This window comes from Triturus cristatus, chromosome 4_2 (genome assembly GCF_964204655.1).
Source record: "Triturus cristatus chromosome 4_2, aTriCri1.1, whole genome shotgun sequence".
NCBI lineage: Eukaryota > Metazoa > Chordata > Amphibia > Caudata > Salamandridae > Triturus > Triturus cristatus.
The window spans coordinates 267,755,766-267,772,588 of record NC_140586.1 but is presented as its reverse complement, the minus strand read 5'-3'; the positions used below and the strand labels follow the sequence as shown (position 1 = coordinate 267,772,588).

The 16,823-nt window shown below is 43.1% G+C and overlaps 1 protein-coding gene across 1 annotated transcript in view; it reads left to right on the top strand.

The window, feature by feature from the left end:
• LOC146833607 (cytochrome P450 2D6-like) overlaps positions 1–16,823 on the top strand; it is a 251,268-nt gene that overhangs the window by 195,752 nt on the left and 38,693 nt on the right. Inside the window, exon 8 of the mRNA XM_085601484.1 lies at positions 7,302–7,443. Coding sequence (XP_085457610.1) covers positions 7,302–7,443 — 142 coding nt within the window. The remainder of the gene's footprint in view (positions 1–7,301; positions 7,444–16,823) is intronic.

Here is a 16,823-nt window from a genome sequence, read left to right as displayed (position 1 = left end):
TTGCCCATACACATGTGCTTTCTTTTTTTCTTCCTCATCAGTAATATGAGTTTCCTGATTAATTTTTTTTTTGAGATTTCAGTGTTTCTAAATGAGACAACACCTTTTGTCTCTTAGTGGATTAGTAAGGTCTTTAACATTCTCATATGTTCCTTAAGTCACTAAAGGCATCGCAGAGAAATAAACACTGAATAATGCCTTCAAAGTTCTACATTTGCTACAATCTAAATAAAGGAAAACCAATGTAAAGTCAGTTGAAAAATGGCATTAAAAAAAGCAGAAAAGTTTAAGCAAAGTAAATGACACTTAATAAAGAACACCTAGCATACAAAAAAAGACGGGAAACAACTGCATGGAAGAGACCACATAACATAACTAAAGAAGAATTAACAGCATGAAACTTGCCACACACAAAGCATATCTGAATGTGAAAATAAAAAATGAATACATAGCCATATTATGTAAAACATGAATAATTAGTTACATTAACAAATAGGACCATAATAGTGCAAATATTTGAAAAACAGTATAAACAATCTCTGTCATCCTTTTCTCCACAATGGACTATTTTTCACCTATTTTGTCTGAATTCTTGTTAAATTCTTCCTCAATTAACACTTCCAAGGTATAACCTGTTGTGCATTTAATTAGAGGTCGAGGGTCATTAACTGTCTTGACAGAAGAAGTAGTACTATTTACATGTTTTTTAGTTATTGATGCCTAATGAATAAACAACAGGTTTTAGAATGTTTGAAAAGTGCCAATTGTTTCGACTGCTCAGAAAAGAAAGGATTAATATCTACTAAAATTAGAGTAAAATCTAATTCGTTGAAATATTTACATTTTCTAGATATTGTGTTAGAGTTGGAGTTATTTTTATTTTTCCTTGTTCTCTCCATAGACTATATATCAGGCAACAGAACATTAACACCTAAATGAAAATCTAATAATATTAGAAAACCTATAGTCAGGACTACTAACTTGCAAGTGGCCTGTAAATAGTGAAAAAAGCACTATGGAGATTTCAGATTAATCCATAGGTTCCTTTTGAAATCTAAATGTCAATAAATAGTTATGAATTATTTTTAAAGGGAATATTCTACTTGCAATACTTCACACAGCCATTATTGTAAAGCAAAACAATGTCAAGTATAAGAATCCATTTAAAAGATCCTTTGCTGTTTCCCTGGGAGCTAAAAGTGCAATAAATAACTCAGACATTTACCTCAAAGACCAGAAAGGTTACCAACTTTCAGAGAAAATGAAGTCTGCACTGCAGCAACAATGTTGATTAAGGCAAATTATTTAGCACTTTGGCCTTTGTAGCTTTTATTGGTGCTTTGCTAAAGCCCTCCTTACTTGCTTTGCTGGCTGTGGCATGAAGTCAGGCCCCTGCCAGATCTACATGTGTTAAATGTGAGTTTAGAACTATAATTGACAAAGAACACATGTGAGGCTACAAACTAAATATAATGTAAAAATGGCTCTTCACTTTGAAATGTTTTAGTGGATTAAATGTATCTCTGAATGGGATCTTCAAATTGAATGTCTCCTTGGTGTTACATTCAAGTTCACATAGAATTCTGGTTAGCCGCCAGATCCATCTTATATGGCAATATAAAATCCAGTCTTCAAGCCTACACAAGTAGTGGGAAAGATAGTCTTCCCTTTAACTAGGTAACAGGAAGGAAGCTTGGGTACATAGATTCTTAAGTACACTGTTCAATATGACTCCTGGGAAGGTAGTGATTCATGTCCGGATTGGTTATTCCTTATTCCCCCCATATATTTTACCCAAGATATTTGTTGCTCTCAGCAGAAAAAATATCTCCATTTTCTGGCAGATCTTGTGATTCTCAGTGGGATAGTACCTCTTGCTTCTAAACCCATTGGGAATCATAGGGTCATCATTATGGATACTGAAATGACAGGTGAGATATAAATGACATTACATAACCAAGTGAGCTTTGATCACTATGGCTAACCTTAAACTCACAATCACACCATCAGTCAGTAACTCTACAAACAGCTGCAAGACAAAATACTGTGGCACCCCGAGAGGGTTTGATAGACCTGTGAGCCCCAGGGTGGCTTTCCACACCATCTGTGCCTACATACCTCCATTTCTGTTGCTGAAATTCGTTTTTATTTGCCTAAGGTTTCTGTGCACTTTACCACTGTTAACCGGTGCTAAATTACTTGTTCTCACTCCCCTAAACATGGTTTGATTGACTTTCACCTGATTGGCATATTTCATTTACCTATAAGTACCTTGTAGAGTGGTATACCATATACCAATGGCTTGATAATAGACTTTACCAGTGGGCCTGCAGCACTTATTGTGACACCTGCTTAGGTATTACCTTAAAACATGTCCCAAGCCTGTGATTGCAGCCTGAAAGTTTTGAATTGTTAATTCAACTTGGAAATATAACTCCCTTGACAAACTTTAAACTCTACTTTTAATGGATGCAAGTCACCCCCAATGTATGCCCTCGGTAGCCCATAGGACAGGATATATCGAATTAAAAGTATGGACATGCACTTCTACTTTTTACATGTCCTGGAAATTAAAAAGTCCCATATTTGTTTTTCACTACTGTGAGGCTTACCTGTCCAATAAGCTATGATTTGGTTGCTTATTACATGTAATAAGTGCTATGTTTTTATTGGGACCAGGTAACCTCATGTTTGGTATCTATGAAACTGTAATGAAAAATCCTCTTTGAAAGTAAAGTCAGCTTTGTAATTACAATTTTGAAAATGCAACTTTTAAAAACTTGATATTTTCTTGTCCTTAGCAGCCTGGGGCCTGCAGCCACTCCTGTGTCAAATGACTGGGTGTAACTGGCAGTTCGACCATGTGAATTCCTTCCATGCAGTCACACAATTGGGTATTAGGTGTGCCTGAATGCAGGGTTGGCTTTAGCGCTGGTGGTGCCCCGGTGCAACAATCATTCTTGGCGCCCCCACAACCCATAACCACTTCCTTGGATTCTCTCACTACCACCAGGCAAAAGTGCCCCTCATCTCTCCAATTATAAGTTATTGCTAAATATATCGCCCCTCTTGAGGTCGGCTCCCCCCTCCACAGGTCGGCGCCCAGTGCAGCCGCACCAGTCGCACTGCCCTAAAGCTAGCCCTGCCTGAATGGAGCATCTTCTGTCAGGATCCACCTACAACTAAACAGGCTGTGGTCTGTTTTCACACAAAGGGCTTGTCATCACTGTATTGTTCCTGCAGCCAGTTTGGAGCCAGAACAGGGAAGTCAGTAAGTACCAGTCACCTCAAAGACTCTAGAAATGTCTTCCAAACTTCAAAGAGACACTGGGTATAAAAATAGGACCCTCAGACCCACTTTTCAGTTCACTTCAGGAACTGTGGAATGGGCTCACAGAAGACTGCCTGCTGCTGTGACTTGATGTGCACTCTGCAAGACTACTTTGCTGCCTGGAGCCTGCCTTGAACCTTTAGAGGCCAGGTCTGCTTTTTGAGCCTTGCTTCTTCACCTGCACCCATGATTACCAGAGTAACTCCAAGGGCTACTTTGCTGGCTTCCTGTTCAGAAGCAGGTGGTGATGGACGGAGCATCAGAACCAATCAAACACTCACACCAAGTCAACAGATCTGGGTTTGATCCATCACTGTTCTTTAGCCCACTCTGCCACCCCAGTTCAGACATGGCCATATGCAAATCAGTCTGACCCTGTGCCTCATGGGAACAGTCCAGCCCGAACTGCCAAGCCATGTCTTCCCTGAACCGGAAACAAGCTTCCTAGGACCGGTTTCTGGCATTTCAGCCGTCTTCAGCCAGGCGTGCTTGAATCCAGTGGCAAAGTGAGCAAGGGACTCAACGTCTGAGCATACCCTGCCAACTTATGGCGAACAAAGCGGTACAAAAGGGGGTGGTGATGGACAGAGCATCAGAACCAATCAAACACTCACACCCAGTCAACAGATCTGGGTTTGATCCATCACCGTTCTTTAGCCCACTCTGCCACCCCAGTTCAGACATGGCCATATGCAATTCAGTCTGACCCTGTGCCTCATGGCAACAGTCCAGCAACGCTTTGTTCGCCATAAGTTGGCTGGGTATGCTCAGACGTGAGTCCCTTGCTCACTTTGCCACTGGATTCAAGCAAGCCTTGCTGAAGACGGCTGAAATGCCAGAAACCGGTCCTAGGAAGCTTGTTTCCGGTCCAGGGAAGGCATGGCTTGGCAGTTTGGGCTGGACTGTTCCCATGAGACACAGGGTCAGACTGATTTGCATATGGCCATGTCTGAACTGGGGTGGTAGAGTGGGCTAAAGAACGGTGATGGATTAAACCCAGATCTGTTGACTGGGTGTGAGTGTTTGATTGATTCTCATGCTCCGTCCATCACCAACCCCTTTTTGTACCGCTTTGTTTGCCATAAGTTGGCAGGGTATGCTCAGACGTGAGTCCCTTGTTCACTTTGCCACTGGATTCAAGCAAGCCTGGCTGAAGACGGCTGAAATGCCAGAAACCGATCCTAGGAAGCTTGTTTCCGGTCCAGGGAAGGCATGGCTTGGCAGTTCGGGCTGGACTGTTCCCATGAGGCACAGGGTCAGACTGATTTGCATATGGCCATGTCTTAACTGGGGTGGCAGAGTGGGCTAAAGAACGGTGATGGATTAAACCCAGATCTGTTGACTGGGTGTGAGTGTTTGATTGATTCTCATGCTCCGTCCATCACCAACCCCTTTTTGTACCGCTTTGTTTGCCAAAAGTTGGCAGGGTATGCTCAGACGTGAGTCCCTTGTTCACTTTGCCACTGGATTCAAGCAAGCCTGGCTGAAGACGGCTGAAATGCCAGAAACCGATCCTAGGAAGCTTGTTTCCGGTCCAGGGAAGGCATGGCTTGGCAGTTCGGGCTGGACTGTTCCCATGAGGCACAGGGTCAGACTGATTTGCATATGGCCATGTCTGAACTGGGGTGGCAGAGTGGGCTAAAGAACGGTGATGGATTAAACCCAGATCTGTTGACTGGGTGTGAGTGTTTGATTGATTCTCATGCTCCGTCCATCACCAACCCCTTTTTGTACGGCTTCCTGTTCAGAGCCACAGAAACATAACTGGCTCCCACCACATTGAACCCGTACCTGGACACAGCCTAAGTGAGTCTTTAACTCCCCACTGGTGTCCCACCTATCCTGGACTCTGGGTTGGGGTTCTAAAAGTACCCAGATAGCCAAAATCCACAACTTGGGACTTAAGAAACATTTTGGCTAAAAATTGCTCAGAGAACCAGGAAGAGACTGGGACCAACCTGTTTGTCTATCTGCCCAAGGTCCATTGCCTGTCGGCCTGACTTTGCAGCTGCTTCCACTACGTTCTTCTCCACAGCAGCACATACTGATCAGCGGTCTTTTGACAAAGGGGTGTCTGGCTTCGTGGAACTGTCTTTGACTGTAGCATATTGCCTTGTCCCGCTGGAGATTTTTGCCTTCCATAAAAGCAGCTACATCCGAAAGTAGAAATCTTCATCTCGGCTTTGACCAGAAACCTTTGTTCAAAAAGTCCAAAGGTAAGTGCTGAGTGGGCACAATCCAGTTTGTGTATCCAATCCGCGGATGAGCCAGATGTTTGATACTCAGCAAGGCACTGAATCTATGACACTCCACCTCTAACCCAGTGTGCTTCACTTGAGCCCAGATCAGGCTCTAAAAGTGCCAGGGGCTGAAGGGAGAGTCTCTGAGAGAAAGTGCAGTAGTGTGCAACGCTGCTATGAGCTGCAAAGATACATGGCTCATGTCTGCCAGAGACCAGGAAAAGACACTCCTTCAGAGCCACTGAGAATACCAGAGCAACCATATGAAATATAGGAAGAAATTGCAGTTGATTTCTTTGGACTCAGTGCCACAAGCCAACACCTTGCGGTTATAAGCCACAAACTTTCAAATTTCCCAGAAGTCTTGGTCTTTCCAAAAAAACTTGGCTGACTTTGTTAACTCTGACCACAGAAACACATTTTCTCCACTTCCGGCACACCGCCCACATTGAAACATGTAACAGCACTCTGTTTAATAGTAGCAATTTTAAATACTTTACTGTACATTTAGGATTTCACTACAATAAAATCACTCCTCAGTGGCCTCAAGCCAATGACATCATGAAGCGAATTGGTGTGAAGGTCTCAGGAGCCGCCATTTCAGAGACATTATGTCGAGATCTGAGGGATTGTAAGGACATGTCTCACATCACCAGCAGACAATTTCCTGTTGAACTTTTATTTGGCAGAAAACTGGCGGCAAAATGTCCTCATGTTGCAAGGAAGTGTTCCCCAACATTGCAGGATGTGTGGATACACAAAACTCCAGGAAGAGGGACATGGCACTGTACAGAGGACAGAAAAGCACCGGTCCTTCCAGACTCTGTCAAGGGTATCAGGTAGTAATTCATTCTAAAGACCACCGGGAAGACGATCCATCTTTTGATCCACATTCTTAACTGATAAACAATCAGAAGTTATCCATGATCACTGCTTGGAGGGACAAACTCAGAGTTACTTGTAATTCATCTTATTTGTTCATGCTCAGCGAGTAACCCTGTGAACAGTCATCAATGGATAAAGTGTCAGATTGAAAAAGTCCCTAGTAAGAAACTTTTTATCAACAACCCCTTACCTGATTCTGACAACCACACAAGACCTTCTTGTGCTCATTTCTCATGGAGGCAAAGGTGCCACAGCTAAGATATGGCAGAGCACCACAGTGGCAGTATGAGTGATCTGCTCCACCCTAGGGGCTACCACTGGCTGAGTGAGTCTCAGTAAATGACCAGTAAGTAGACAATAAAGTTTCACTGAGACTTTCGGTCAGTCTAATTTTTTTCAAGGGCAAACATGGGCAAGTAGTATACAAGCTGAGGCAGCACAACTAAACTTTTGGATTCCTTTGTTGAATCCACAGGTAGTAGTGATCCCAGTGTCAAAATGGTAAGGTGAGAAAATATTGAGACATCAGACTAAACTTGTTATGTTTGTGTGATTTTGATAGACTTTGTACCTTATGCATTGATGAAGATCTACCCTTGAGTGCATGGTTCACAGGATTGGATGTCAGAGTAAATACGACAGATAGCAACCAGCTTTGGTTCACTGAATGAATTAGGGTTATCATCCATGAAAAGAGGGATGTAGTTTTGGAGTAAGAAGAGCTTTGCACAGCCTGCAAACCAATCCTTTTCTGTGTGGTCCACTCTGTTATCATGTGTATCCATGAACATACAGTTAAGAACTTGAGCATATTCTCTGTTTAACATGTTGGCTATTGCTTGTAGGGCACTACACTAATGTTCAACCTGTCATCCGTCCTGAAAGATGAGTCCCTCTGGGCAAGACCATACCAGTTTTATCCAGAACACTTCTTGGATGATGATGGCCAATTCATCAAGCGAGAAGCCTTCTTGCCTTTCTCTGCAGGTAAATACATACTTATTAGGCTAAGGGGGTGTAGATTAGCACTTTGGGTGGAGAGGTGAAACATGTTTAATGTAGGCAGTGTCACTGTAACATACATTTATTTGCAGATGCTGACTGTATTGCTAATGTTATGTGTGCGTATAGTTCACCATAGATAGATGACATAAACACATATAGTGTACAATTGAATAGAAATGCAGCGGCATATTTGTCATTATTTCACACAACACAATGCAGCAAGCCACCTTGCTGCTCTGCATGAAAGGGAATGGACAGGAATGCGCATTATTTAACTTTATACGGCGCGTTCCTGTCCTTTCCTAGCACTGGTGCACTTTTGGCTGCCTAGTGCCAATGCAGGCACCCTTGCGTCATGGTGAAAGGGTGCCTGCTTAGATGGCAGGATTGTTTTTGTTAGGAAAATCCTCAAAGGCATTTTACTCTTTCTATTTGTGTAGCAGAATGCAACGCATGTAAATAGTGGAAAAAACACTGAGAAATAAAGATCTTTCTCCTCGTTATGCCTCCCTTGGGGAGGTGTAGCATTTCGGTGCATTCCCAGGTCTACCACTAATGGTAAATCTGGGATTGTGGAAAATTCCTTCGGTGAATGCGTGGGAACACCCTTGCTCCAACTATGGAACGCCTCCCTGTGGCAGAGTAATGCAAGGTAGCGATTAGCGCTGCCTTGTGTTACTCCAGATTTATCAAGTCATTCATGGCCACGCAAGGTGGCCTTGCGTGGCTTGATAAGTCTCAGTTAGGTTTTGCATCGCCCTAAAACCTTGATAAATATGCCTTGCAATGTCCATTTAGATCAATATTTTGTACAATCTTGCTTTTTTGAAATGTCTTATTAAATGCCAACGAACGTCAGTGCAATGAGAAACCCTCTAAATGACCTCAGTGGCTCTGTTAAAAGAATAAAGTACATGACTGAAACTTTATATAGTCAAATGAATCCCTGTATAGCCCCGAGTAAGATTTTTATGTGGCAGAGGTGGTTTTATGTCAGTATATTGGTAGCAAAAATATTGTCTGCCAGAAATATTGGGTGGTAAATATTAGTTTAAAAATTGTTGTCTTTTGGGTGAAGACTTTCTAATATTAACTCAAAAGAGGTGATTGTTTTGTAGCTGATATCTGGGGATGATATTTCTGTCAGAGAATATCATAGTTACAATACACTGATACTCAGTAGCCGTTGGTGTGCGGCCGGAGTGGCAGGATGGGGGGGGGAACAGAAAAAAGTGAAAAAAGGAGCTTACCGGATGCCCGGGCTGCCACTCTTTTGCTCCGAATCCTCGCTGCAGCACAGGCTCTCCGACTCCCCTGCGGCCAATCCTGATCCTGCCCTCATGACTGAAAGCAGCATCAGGATTGGGCTGAGCGCCCTGAAATTGCGCTCCCAGAGAGATTGGGAGCCTGTGCTTGCTTTCTCCGAACCAAGCAACCCAGCTTTGGTTGGAGACAGCTCAGTGCACATGTCCTGAGATGGCCGCTCAAACTGACATACGCATTGATTTCAGTGCCCACCACTCCCTCTAATGACTGCCCCCACGATGGCCCCACCTCCAAGACTTGGCCCAGCCCTTAGAACTAGCAGAGGGGTCACCACTGCTGGTAATATACCGGCTGAGGTATTTTACCCAGATAACTGTTTCGCCAACTCTCCTTTCTGTGAGACCTAATTTGGATGGTCACAAGTTTACGCCATCATATTATTATGGGGTTTCCAGCATTTCATTTTCCAATTGTTACACGAAATGCCTGAGAATAAGTATTCCATATTGGGAAATTGAGACTTTATGTGAGTAACAATCCTAACACAGAATGATAGGAATGATCTGAACATGAGAGGCTGTTTTTCATGTCACACGCAATTTTGTGCTTTTTTTATTGTGAAACACGTCATTCCTGCAAAGATTTATCTGAGGACACATTTCACGCCAAACATCAGTGCAAAATGCCAAAGCCAGCATTTTGTAAAATACCATATTTTCATGTAGTATTCTGGGGAATTACTCGAACTTTTCTCAGGCCAGGGCTTGAAGTCAGCCATTAGCGGACTCTGATTGTGAGTTTGCACCATTTACCACAGGTTTCCTCGGCCACTGTTTTATTGGCCCCCACTTTAAATAACCAGGTACTTCCCTTTAACACATGACTCAATGGTCACAAAGCAGAGGACAGCCCAAGGCTTATTATAGATCGCGATGGAAGTTTAGACACTCAGGGGCATATTTATGAGTTTTGTGGTGCTAGGCAAGGCAGCAAGTTCCCTTGTGCCGTATTTATACAGTATGGTGCATTCCTGTCCTTTTCCCTTGTGCTGGTGCCATTTTGGTAGCCTAGTGCTACTGCAGGCACCGTTGCACCATGGTGCAAGGGTGCCTCTCTTGTAGGCAGGATTGCTTTTGTGCAGGAAGGGGCACCTTCCTGCACAAAAACAAACTTGAGAGGCATTTTCCTCTATCTATGTGTGCTGCATAGTGCACCACACATAGAATGAGGAAAAAACAAGGATAAAGAGAGATATTTCTCCTTGTTACGCCTCTCCTGGGGAGCAGTATCCTTTCGACGCTTTTGAGGTTTACCTGTTCTTGTAAATCTGGGAATGCATCAAAATCCATGGATGTTGTGCGGGAACACCCAGGCAACACCTATGGAAATAACTCCCTGGCGCAGAGTAATGCAAAGCAGTGATTTGCACTGCGTGGCATTACTTGAGATTTATGAAACTATGCAGGTCTACACAAGACATTTTACATTTGTGTCACTCTTGCACCTTGTTGCGTGGTGCAAGATCGATGCAAAGGGGCTCATAAGCATGCCTCTCAGAGCGCAAAGTTTCGCCACCCCCTTTAATCACTGAATGATTAGTGAGTGCGTTACTTTTATAAAAAGAAAAGTATTTGAAGACACATAAACTAAATAGAATATATAAAATGAGAATCAGCAAATATAAATGAGACTCTCCAGCAACTTCTTTCTCAGAGCTTTGATCCCAAGCGTTCTTATAGTGCTAACACACTAAGTGCAAATTTTTATTTTAACATTGAGATTTGTGCCTATGGGAGTGTTCTTGATCAGGTCCCGATTTTGCAAGAATAAAACCAATGCGCAGTTTACAAACATGGAACCAGATTATGGATGGTTTCCCAATTACAGCAATAGAGACAGTTCAGACAATGCGTTCTCAAGAAAGATCACTTTCCTTGATACAGTTTAGTGCGTTCACTAGCCTAACACCAGTATGAGATTTATGCTGATGTTAAAGTTGCAATTGTTTTACAAGGTTCCAATACAACTGCTACATAACCCGCCAGTTCAATGCAATGCCCACAATCCTCCCAATAATTGCCAAAGCCTGGCAAACACCAACAAAGTAGTTGAAAGGGTGAGTGCCCAATTCCAGTGCCTGGGGACAATACTGCAGGTGTCCACAAGACCAACTGCTAGCGTGGTGGGGGGGGGGGGCCTACAGCTGTGGTCTGTTCCCTATCACTGTAATAACCACTAGGGCACCAAATAATTCTCAGTGCTATATATTAAAATATACCAGTCACGTTTAGATTTTTAAGGGGCCATGATGGCCGCTGATGTTATGATTGCCTACATAAAAGCTGGTGCCAGGCCAGTCCTTGGAGTATGGAACGGTGGTTTAAATTGGTAAATATCTACAACCATATTGCAGATTTTGATGTGGTCAACTGTTCTTGGATCAATGTTTTCAACCCAGCTGCCTCTCTGATAAACTAGTGCGAGATGGAAGCCAGGGGGGTCTCCTGGGCCGAACTTGCGGCGTTTAACTCAGAATTCCACAAAGTTACAAAATAAAACTCAGTGAGATTCGGGTGGAAATAAGCACATTGCACTACTCATATGATTTAGCACCGAGAGCTCGTTCTCTGCTGAAAAATCAGTACAAACAGCACAATTCTGTGTACCAGAGCGCATGGCTCGATTTTGCTGCTGCTCAAGTAGATTTTCTACTTAAGCAGCAGCATGACCCTGCTTCATAGTGAAATATTGCAATATTTTGTGTTTAGAATGGTTCCCAGAGCTTTGGGCCCGGTTTCACTATGCCTGCTGCACCATTTAAATCAAGCCCCTTTTAATTGCAAGGTAACTGTTATTGTGACTGCCTGTATAGTAGTAAAATATAGCAATAATAGGTGTTTAGAGGAGTTCTGACAACCTTTGGGCCCAGTGCCACTGCACCTGCTTCACCATTCAAATCATGCCCCTTGTGCCTGCAACACAACTGCATTTGTGACTGCCTGTTTAGTAGTAAAATATAGCAATTTTTGATGTTTAAAGGAGTTATGACAACTGTTGGCCCGGTGCTACTGCACCTGCTGCACCATTCAAATCATCACCCTATTGCCTGTAAGGTAACTGCGCTTGTGACTGCCTGTTTAGTAGTGAAATATTACAATATTTGGTGTTTAGAATGGTTCCCAGAGCTTTGGGCCCCAGTGTCACTGCACCTGCTGCACCATTGAATAAATGATCCTAGTATGTGCAAGGTAAATGCACTTGTGACTGCCTATTTAGTAGGTAAATATAGAAATATTTGGTGTTTAGAGGAGTTCTGACAACTTTTGGCCCTGGTGCCACTGCACCCGCTGCTCTATTGAAAGCATGCCCCAAGTGCCTGCTAGATAACTGCACTTGTGACTGCCTGTTTAGCAGTAAAAATTAACAATATTCTGCGTTTAGTGGGGACACTCGAGATTTTGGCCCAGTTGCCACTGTATCTGCTGCACCATTCAAATCACGCCCCGTTTAACTGCAAGATAACTGCAATTGTGTCTGCCTGTATAGTAGTTATATATAGAAGTATTAGGTGTTTACAGGAGTTCTGACAACGTTTGGGTCCGGTGCCACTGCACCTGATGCACCATTCAATTCAGGACCCTGTTGTCCGCAAGGTAACTGCAGTTGTGACTGCCTATTTAGTAGTAAAGTATAGCAATATTAGGTGTTTAGTGGGGTGCCTAGAGCCTTTGGTCCTGGTGCTACTGCACCTGCTGTACCATTCACATCATGACCATATTGCCTGCTAGATAACTGCACTTATAACTGCCTGTTTAGTTGTAAAACATAGTAGAAATAGCTGTTTAGGGGAGTTCTGACAACTTTTTGGCCCTGTCCCACTGCCCTTGCGGCACCATTCAAATCACGATCCTGGTACCTGAAAGATAACTGCAATTGTGACTGCCTGTTTAGTTGTAATACATAGCACTAATTGGTGTTTAGTGGGGTGCCTGGAGCTTTTGATCCTGGTGCCACTGCACCTGCTGCACTATTAAAATCGTGACCCTAGCGCCCGCTAGATAACTGCACTTTTGACTGCCTTTTCAGTAGTAAAATATAGCAATATTTGGTGTTTAATGGAGTTATGACAACGTTTGGCCCTGATGCCACTACACCTGCTGCACCATTCAAATCAAGCCCATTTTAACTGCAAGGTAACTGTAATTGTGACTGCCTGTATAGTAGTAAAATAGAGCAATATTAGATGTTTAGAGGAATTCTGACAAATTTTGGGCCTGGTGCCACTGTGCCCGCTGTACCATTGAAATCTTGACCCTGTTGCCTGCATGGTAACTGCAGCCTTTTTAGTAGTAAAATATAGCAATATTAGGTGTTTAGTGGAGTTATGACAACTTTTGGCCCCGGTGCCTCTGTGTCACAGAGTCAGATTGAAATACCACTAACCTGGAAGACTTGACCAGCAGGGACGATGTGCTAAGCCTGTCCAACCATTCCCCCTTATGGTATCTCCCAAGAGCAAATGCTATACGGCTTTCGGAGAGACGCCACACATTGGAAAGGGAGAATGGGATAAAATAACAAAAGAAAAGGCTGCTTGAATATAACAGTGAGACCTCGTCCTCAGAGTTCGTAATAGGGTACTAGTTCCTATTCTCTGTGTGTAGCCAATCATGTATGCGCGCCCTGCAGTAAGACAAAAATAAAAAGACACAGTATACCAAGAGCCACTTAAACAAGTAATATATATCAGTTCCTACGTTAATTGCATGTAAACGCTTTGACAGGATTTACATACTCACAGGACACTCTTCAGATAGTTGATGGAAGCACATAAACAATAGCCATATCCTTTCAATTTTAGGTAGAGGACATATTCAGCGTGCCCAGATATTGCACTGCGACAAGAACCACTGGAAGAAAGTGGTGCAGAGAGAGAGTACTAGGCAAACTGGGGAGAGGCACTGGGGCACCCATACCATAAGCATGAGCCAGACTCCTGGAGCCTGATGGTAGTAGTAGCCATTCCTGGAGGGCAGCTCCACCAATTCGTGAGCAGCATTCACAGCGTGTCACGCTTGGAATGCTGGGAAGGCTAGTCTGTGATGGATGGTCATGCTACAGATTACTATTTTCCAGTCCATGCACAATAGTTTAGGTTAGTTGTAAACAGCGCACGCTGGGACCTGTTACCCTGCATATGTGTTCTGTATTTCTAGTAGTGGTTCTTCCTGTGATGTTATACATATTCGCTAAAGTGCCAAAGTTTGCAATGCAAATACAGAGAGAGCACAGAAATAGAAGTAGGACTACACATAGACAATAATTTGCATCTTTTCTATATGCTCAACTATAATCAGCTTTAAATTGGATGATAAAGCGTCTTTAAATTGGATGATAAATGTGGCCGCAGGAAGAAGAGGGGGATCTCTGTATACGGCGTGGCCTAAGTGATTAAGGGTGTGGCTTGAATTCGTAAATGAGTGCTAAATCTTCCTGTGCCTACAAAGCTCCTAAAAGCAGAGTGAGTAATGCGAAATGAAAGATTTTCGTTTAAAGCAAATAAATGCAATTTGTGTATAGACATTGAAATGTCACACGTACAGTTTCTGTGGGAGAGCGAAAAACAGTGGCAATTTGTGTGGGTCTCGAAACGGGAGCAGTAGCGACTTTTGGGGTATAATTAACAAGCTGTCAACCGGCCCGAAACTGCTGCAAGAAGCAGGAATTGGAGCATACATCTGGACCAAACATGTACTCTCATTATATAATAAGGCAGGAACTGGTTCCAACGGAAGGTCTCCTGGAGAAGCCAAAGATCCAAAAGTAACTCAAGTCCCTTTTATTCCAGTAAAGATGGAAGAAAGCTTATTACAATCAGTTCCTTCCACTTATGGGACAAACATCTTGACAACCGGGAAAGAATTAAGAGGGAAAATACAGGAACTTAAAACCGAGGGAGCGGCTGGCCCCAACGGTATTCCCAACGCCTTTTTCAAGAACGATCCAGAGTTTTGGTCCTCCTATCTTGCTCCACTCTTCAATGGGATTTATAATCAGTCTAACATCCCGGCTTCTTGGAGGGGGAACATCATCCACCCCATTTTTAAAAAGGGAGATCATAGTAACCCCGGAAATTACAGACTAATTTCACTGATAGATGTGGAAGCAAAATAGTACGCCTCATGCCTGCTAACTCAGCTGAAAGGTTGGATGGAGGAAAAAAACATAATCCCCAAGTTTCAGACAGGATTTAGGCAAGGCATGGGCACCATAACCAACCTTGTAACCCTTGCTCTTTTAATAGAAAAAGCCCAAAAAAGGGATTCCCGATTGTTCGCCTGCTTTGTAGACATTAAATCTGCATTCGATAGGGTAAGCAGGAGCCAGCTATGGAAAAAACTTAGTGACTGGGGCTTGCCATCTACAATGCTCAACGCCATAATTGCCTTAGACACGGACACCTGGGCAAGAGTCAAGTTAGGCAATGGGTCAAGCACAACTGCAAGCATCCAGACGCAAAGCGGCTTAAAACAAGGCTGCGTTTTAGCCCCCAGCCTATTCAATCTGTTTTTATCTGACTTAGCTCCGCACATTGAAAAACCAGAGTCTCACCCCCCGAAACTGGTCAACGAGCCTATCGCCATATTACAATATGCGGACGATATAGTTCTGTTGAGCCAAACTCCCATTGGCCTTCAGAGATCAATAAACAACCTCGTGACCTACCTGGATAAGGAACAACTGGAGTTAAATAAAGAAAAAACAAAAATAGTTCGCCTATTTGATCGTAAGAAACTCAAGTTCAAATGGTCGGCTAAGGGGGCAACTGTCGAAGAAGTCAGCTCATATAAATACCTGGGTGTAATAATTGGGCAGTGTGCAACCCACAAAGATCACAAACTGGCTCTAACAGCAAAGGCACATTCTTTAATTTTTGCATATAAATTACTTCGCAAAAAGATGGACAGTCCAAATTTCTCTCATTTACTCAAAGTAATGGCCGCCCAAATACTACCTAAATTGTCCTACGGCCTGGCTCCATGGCGTGGTAAAGAAGTGCACATATTGAACACATTGCAGACAAAGATCTATAAAGCAGTTTTTGACCTGCCTAAATCAGTCTCGCCCTCGCAGGTCAGATTGGAATTTGGCCTCCAGCACCAGAAATTTCGAGTAATGAGCAGTTTTATTAAACTGTGCCACATGCTCCGCTCTTCTGATACGAACTCTTTAAACAGCCTATGCTGGGAAGAAATTAAGCTCCAGGGGGATCATGTAACATCCAACTCCTGGGGAAGCTTTCTGAGAGAGTCCCTGGCTGAGATGGCCCTACAAACAGCATGGGCCAAAAGACTGGATCGAGGAAGCTTTGGCAAAATAGTAAATAGCGCAGCCAAAAATAAATCCCTATGGGCAGACAAACAAGAGTTCTCCAAGCGGCGGCATGGGTGGACAGTAATTAATACATATAGATTCTTGAGGCCACAACCGTATCTATCCGCCCATTTCAGCTCACAACTAAAAACCAGTTTTTTAAAATTCCGAATGGGTGTGCATGAGGCTAAGGATTTATACCCCCAGTGGAAAACGCCATTCAAAACGGAATCCTGCAGACTATGTGGCTTTAAAAAAGAAACATTAATCCATCTAACATGCGCATGTACAGCCACTTTAGACCAAAGGAGAAAGTTCTTGAAACCAATTTTTATGGAGCTGAGCATTCGCTCTAGCAGGCAAGCGGTGATTTGCTGGCTAGAGGGTACCTCGTCAATACTAGCTTGCCGTGGAACTAAATACATGAACCTAGTCTGCAGACTTTTACGACAATTTGAGGGAGAGCTTAATTAACTTGAGACTAATGAGATCACCAGTACCCCTTTGGGTTCTTATTCCTCTGTCGTCCTATCCAAAAGCTATTAATGTAATTGTTTTTAACTTGAATCCTACTGATAAGTGATGTGGATTTTACTCTGGACAATAAGGTTTTAGTTCAATGTGGTATTTATTTAGGGGGGGGTTGTTTTGTGTTGTTTTTGTAATGATTTTAAGTAATCAAACAATAAACTTATTGATTGCGGGAGCAGAAGTACTCATGT